At 35.1% G+C, this 6,315-nt stretch overlaps 1 protein-coding gene across 1 annotated transcript in view; it reads left to right on the top strand.

The window, feature by feature from the left end:
• The first annotated feature begins 1,449 nt into the window (after window positions 1-1,449).
• Window positions 1,450-6,315, top strand: part of LOC107091592 (probable peptidyl-tRNA hydrolase) — a 7,268-nt gene continuing 2,402 nt past the window's right edge. The window contains exons 1-3 of the mRNA XM_015385600.1: window positions 1,450-1,638; window positions 4,268-4,487; window positions 4,942-5,041. Coding sequence (XP_015241086.1) covers window positions 1,450-1,638; window positions 4,268-4,487; window positions 4,942-5,041 — 509 coding nt within the window. The remainder of the gene's footprint in view (window positions 1,639-4,267; window positions 4,488-4,941; window positions 5,042-6,315) is intronic.

The raw sequence follows: 6,315 nt of genomic DNA, 5'->3' as shown, positions 1-6,315 counted from the left end.
ATATATATATATATATATATATATATATATATATATATATATATATATATATATATGTATGTATGTATGTATGTATATATATTCTGTTAACACTGGCATCAATAACCTTGATCACAGGACTTATCATAAACTTTAGTAGATAAGATAAAGCAGGAAAGACTCTTTGGTATCATTAACCTGTCAGAAAACAGATTAATCAAGCTGTTTATCAGGTTATGCTGGCCTATAAACATCGATCTTTATCAGCATTAAAACACAGTTATTGCAGAACAGCTCTAATATTAAAAGTACTTCTAAATAACCTCTATATAGTCACAGATATTAAAGAGCTTCAGACTTATGGGTGATTCTAGACAGTGGCCACCAGGGGTCAGTGCCTCTGTAGAAATGGTCCTGGCTACTGTTATGGCCGCTCTAGTGAAGACATGACACCAAATCATATAAGGATATGCTTTTTTAGTTCGCAGGTTTTCTTTAATGTTGATTTAGAAATAAAGTTGTTGAAAGTTTAGCCTAAGCTGTACTGGGATAGGGTCACACAACTTATGCTAGATCAGGCTCCCCAGAGCTGTAAATGGCGTTTTAGCTCACATGTAATACATAATGATATATCAAATAATGAACTATTCCTCTTTTTTGTGGTTGTTTTTCTTAAAAAAACAAAAAAACAAAACAAAAAAAACACTAACCCCAGCCTGGTCATCAATCTGTGCTCTATTATTTTTGAACAATTTACAGCCATAGCCCATTTTTTAATGGTCTCACCTTTTATATTAAAGGTACAATGTTTAACTTATTTGGTTTTTAATTAGGAAAAAAAACTCAAATGTTGGTTTTATAATACATGTTCTTCCAAAGTCTAACAACATCCCATTTTAAATTGATGTATTCTAGTAACTTTGAATGTGTAGGTCAAAGAAATACATATCATTAGGTGCACAAACCATATTGTGTCATCTATATGTACCTTCAACAAAAATATAAACGTATCACTTTTGGTTTTGCTCCCTTTTTTATGAGATTAACTCAAAGATATAAAAGTTTTACACACAATATAACCATTTTCCTCAAATATTGTTTACAAACCAAGTCTGCAGCTAAAAATCTTTTGAACACCATTGAACTTCTGCGTTCTGCTCTTCAAGTTTAAGTCACCAATGTAAACACTTCTCCAGACGCCACGCTAGATGGCGCTGAAGCTCCACGCAGCGACAAAAGCAGACACACTGCACTGTCTTGTAAATTCTCGTTGACTTACTGTACCAAAAGGTGACGAATGATGGAAGGAAGCAAATTTTATTAGCAAATATATTGAAATAGATGCGATTCATTTATTAATACGGATGAATTTAACCTTTAATCTACAGAGCTCCAGATGAATGTCTCAAAACGAGTTATCTCTTAAAATAACATGAACATTTAGGCAGATCGTTTCAGTATGTGCGCCGAATGAGAGGTGGTTCGTTTATGAGTAAATTCTGCAAGTTTTTCTTTCAACTTTTAAAGAAGCTGATTAATTTTCTCATAATGAGAAGACTTTTAACGAGAATTATAAACAGAGTTCTGCTGAGCGGACAAATAACAGCAGCGATGAGAGGAGCTGAAGCAGAGATTCATACAGAAGGACGAAGAAAGTTGGTGAGTTGAATCCCTCATCCTTTATTCAGTCTGATGCCGTTTGAATAAACACCTATTTTTAAATCAGTAAATGTTCCGGTGAAGGTTGTCGAACGGTCTCACCAAACTTTAAACAAAAATCAAACAATTTAGTATTTTTTGTTCTTTATTTCTTCTTTAAGTTTAGCTGAGGTAAATCTGGAATTAAGACATTCCATTCATTCATTCGGCATTATTAGTTCTCTTGGTTTCTTTCATTTAATGACATTTATAGTAGAGTTAGGTTCTAATACAATATCGTCACTAAGAACCTTTAAACAACCACTGGAGCCCCGATCAATCCATCGTCTGAGCATTGAGAGGAAGGATCAGCTGCACAACCACCAAGATATGGAGCTTCACTTAAACCCACAGGCGGGGCAAGGAGAGCCTTCATCGTTGAAGCAGCTTAGGGTACCAGCAGCAGCTCCCTCTGGGGGAGCTGCAGAGATCCACAGCTCAGGTGGAAGAGTCTGATATAAGGAGAGCTTTAAATAGGGACTCCATTGGATTTGTATTGAATAAAACAACTGGAGCTGGTGCTTTGCTCATATGACACCAAAAATAATTGTTTCTGCCTTTGCACAGACATCTGCCATCCAACCAAATAACATTGGAGATGCACTGTAGGGGAAAATGAGTGAAGCTGCATAAAGGCAGGCTTGCTAAGCTACTGACATCATATTTAAAAAGACTTCAGGTTGTAATGCAACAAAATATTGAACAAAAACTATAAAATATTTCTTAAATTTTGTTAATATGTTCCCTATTTTGATAAAGCTGCAATATTGTTTTACAAATATATACTGTAATGGAATCCATTGAATTTTGAGGACATTTGCATTTTTGTTTGGAAATAATTCTGTAACATTTAAATGTAAAAAAAGTGCAGCCCTGTAAATATGTTGAATTGGCCTAATCCAAGCCCTGACCTTAATGTTTGCAAAGTTATCCACATCCTATTTAAATGGCTTATTGCATTCACCAAAGAAAAAAATAATCAGACGGTTTATCTCATAATAGATACTGATCTCGTAATTATGAGAAAATATCTCATAATAACGAGATCTTATCTATATATTTGGTTATGATTACTTGAGCCACTAATGAATTGGTCTTCATGATTACTTTTAAAAAATATCTGCATCCTTTCCACTGAACAGTTCTCTGTACCGAGGACCTGATACGCTTTGGAGCTCTGCTCCTGTGTTTCACTTCATCAATAAAGTATGCAGCTATAACCCTGGGATTACTACATGTGGAGTAAGCATGCAGCCATATGCAATAAGCAAAAATCCATCAACAGCTCTATTAACACAGATTCCGTATGGTTTCAGTTTTTCATATGAATTGACATGGAGCATGAAGTTGGGACCTGGTTGTTTTAAACGATTCTGAAGCCTCAGCTGTTCTCTTTGAGGATCTAAGATTTTGAAAAGATACCAGCTTACATTTATTTGGGAAACCACTAAGCCAGCTGGAATGCATTTCAGATGCATTCATTTATAACCATAAAGCATCCCGTGCTGGTTTAATTGCTCCTACAGGAACAGTGCGAACAGTCAGAGTGGGCTTTCTCACCTAAACAATTTTAAGGACTTACTAAGAAATACTGACAAACTCAAACTAATTCCATACACATTGAGGAAACTCAGTATTTCCCAGTGTTGCAAACCTAAAAGTAAATAAAAGCATCTGACAACCCACTCATTGTTCACGTTTCATGTAGCGTAGCTCGGCAATGACTCTCCTTCCTGATCTCCTAAATACGACATATTATCTCGACATTAAATCTTGTAATTATGAGAATGGATCTAATCACATTGAAATCAGGATCTCTTAATTACAAGATAATATCTCCTAATTACGAGATACTGATCTCATAGTTATGAGATAAACTGTCAGATTTTTTTTTCCTTTGGTGAATGCAATACGCTTCAGTAGTTATAAATATTCAGCAGCTTCTGCCTTTCTGCTTTCAGTAGAAACCTTTTATCAAAACCATGTTATGTTTTCCTTCCAACTCACAGCTATGCCTCTACTGTCTGAAGAGATTTAACTATAAATCCCCAGAAAGGACATAGATCTTTAATGGTCCAAATATATATATATAAAAATGACTCTGAAGCCAAATGACATCTAGGGGAGTTTTATTCTGGATAGTTATATTTAGAAGCATTTTTCTAGACATTAAATTAACCTTACAGGACTGCTCTGTGGAAAACTACAAACTCAGTTTCAAAAGAAATTAGATCTTTATATATATTTTTTTATTTGTTAGCTTATGTAAAGTTTTTTTTAGTAAAAAGATTTAGATTTTGAAAGATATATTTGAAGTAATATTTTAAAAACATTTTTAAAAAGTCTTAAGGTGAATGCATTATGTGTGTGGTCAAATAAAAAAAAAAGACAAGCTTTCACGGTTCTAACTGAAAGAAAAAACATTTTATAGTTTTATTAATAATAAAATATGTAAAGAGAGAAATGTTTTTTTTTTAATAAAGTAAAAAAAAGTGATTATTTAGAGCCACAGTCTGTTTTTTAGGTGATTTTTGCAGACTGATGATAGATGCGACTAAAGACAGAACTGATATAACAGTCTGTGTTTTAGGTGGTGGGCCTGGGGAACCCTGGGATGGAGGGTACCAGACACAGCGTGGGGATGGCGGTCCTCGGAGCGCTCGCCGCTCGGCTCGGTATGGCCAACCGTTGGCGCGGCGACAGTCACGTATCCGGTGAGGTCATCCTGACGGAGGTCCAGCATACCCGCGTGGTTCTGCTCCGCCCGAGGCTGCTGATGAACATCAACGGGGTGTCTGTGGCCAAAGCGGGTGAGGTCATCAGCGGCCATGTCAATGGGCTCGTTTAGTGCTCCTTTCTGATTGTTCTGTTCAGGTCACAGTTGAACTCAACACTGGAAAAACACCAGAAATTCAGCATCTTGCCGTGGAATCAGATTAGATTTTCTTTCTTTCCTTTAAATTTTTAAAAACATCTCTGCTGATTCTCCGTAGACATCATCACAGTTTGCAGACTTTAAGCTGTTAGATTTTAAAACAAGATTTTAAAGGGATTCAATTTGTGATCAGAAGTGGTTATTACATTTTATCAGTTCCTAAGTGCGAGACAAGATCATCTCATCTTTTCTAATTCACTTCTTTCATCAGTTTTCATGTTTTTTTGACCAGAAGAAAATGTTTTTATTATTATTATTTCAGGTAGTATTTTGTAAATGAGGCAGATTCACAGAAATTAACTTTAAATTGTTTTTGGGTTTTTATTTAGCTGGTAAATATGGCATCAAACCTGAGGACGTCCTGCTGGTGCATGACGAAATGGACAAACCTTTGGGGAAAATCGCCATCAAACATGGAGGAAGTGCCAGGTAGGTTTTTTTCCTAGTAGTTTCTTACCCCCAGATTCCACATCCTCCGCCCCGGCCCGTCTCGCCCCGCTCACGTACGTCCTGTGCAGCACTTGCGCTGTCATGTTAATCAATGAGAGCTGTTTCACATCCACTGCTACTCTTCCGTACGTCACCGTCCACGTACGTCTTATCCATCCTTCACTGTCAAAATTAGGAGCCAAGCTATACTCTTCTCCTCTCTGGTCCGTTGGAAGCTGGCCAGGTCAACATCCGCAATTGCAATCACACCAAACAGGAAAAGAACGTTAAGAAGATCTGGCTTGTCAAAGTGAAATAAAGTAACGATAGATCAGTAACTACTAATTAGAGCATCATTTTTATATATTCCCCAAAAAGAAGGATGATTGATTGGTTCAAACTATTGGTGCTTCAACATAACAGGAAGGAGATTTGTACGACGGAGTATTAGAGCCAGGCTAGAGATTTACATTTTTTTTTTTTTGAGAATAAAGTTGTAATATTACAAGAATAAAGTCCTAACATTACGAGAATAAAGTTGTAATATTGCGAGAACGAAGTCCTAATATTACGAGAATAAAGTTGTAATATTGCGAGAACGAAGTCCTAATATTACGAGAATGAAGTCGTAACACTATGAGAATAAAGTTGTAATATTACAAGAATATAGTCGTAACGTTACGAGAATAAAGTCGTAACATTACGAGAATAAAGTCATCATATTACGAGAATAAAGTTGTAATATTACAAGAATAAAGTCATAACGTTACGAGAATAAAGTCGTAACATTACGAGAATAAAGTTGTAATATTACGAGAATAAAGTCGTAACATTACGAGAATAAGGCCGTTATATTACGAGAATAAAGTTGTAATATTACAAGAATAAAGTTGTAACACTATGAGAATAAAGTTTTAATATTACAAGAATATAGTCGTAATATTATGAGAATAAAGTCATAACATTACCAGAATAAAGTCGTAATATTACGAGAATAAAGTTGTAATATTACCAGAATAAAATTGTAATATTACAAGAATAAAGTCGTAACGTTACGAGAATAAAGTCGTAACATTACGAGAATAACGTTGTAAATTACGAGAATAAAGTTGTAAATTACGAGAATAAAGTTGTAAATTACGAGAATAAAGTTGTAAATTACAAGAATAAAGTTGTAAATTACGAGAATAAAGTTGTAAATTACGAGAATAAAGTTGTAAATTACGAGAATAAAGTCGTAACATTACGAGAATAAAGTCGTAACATTACGAGAA

The sequence above is a fragment of the Cyprinodon variegatus genome, unplaced genomic scaffold, assembly GCF_000732505.1.
Source record: "Cyprinodon variegatus isolate N-32 unplaced genomic scaffold, C_variegatus-1.0 Scaffold344, whole genome shotgun sequence".
Lineage (NCBI taxonomy): Eukaryota > Metazoa > Chordata > Actinopteri > Cyprinodontiformes > Cyprinodontidae > Cyprinodon > Cyprinodon variegatus.
The sequence above is the reverse complement of the archived record's forward strand: the minus strand, read 5'-3'. Positions and strand labels throughout refer to the sequence as shown.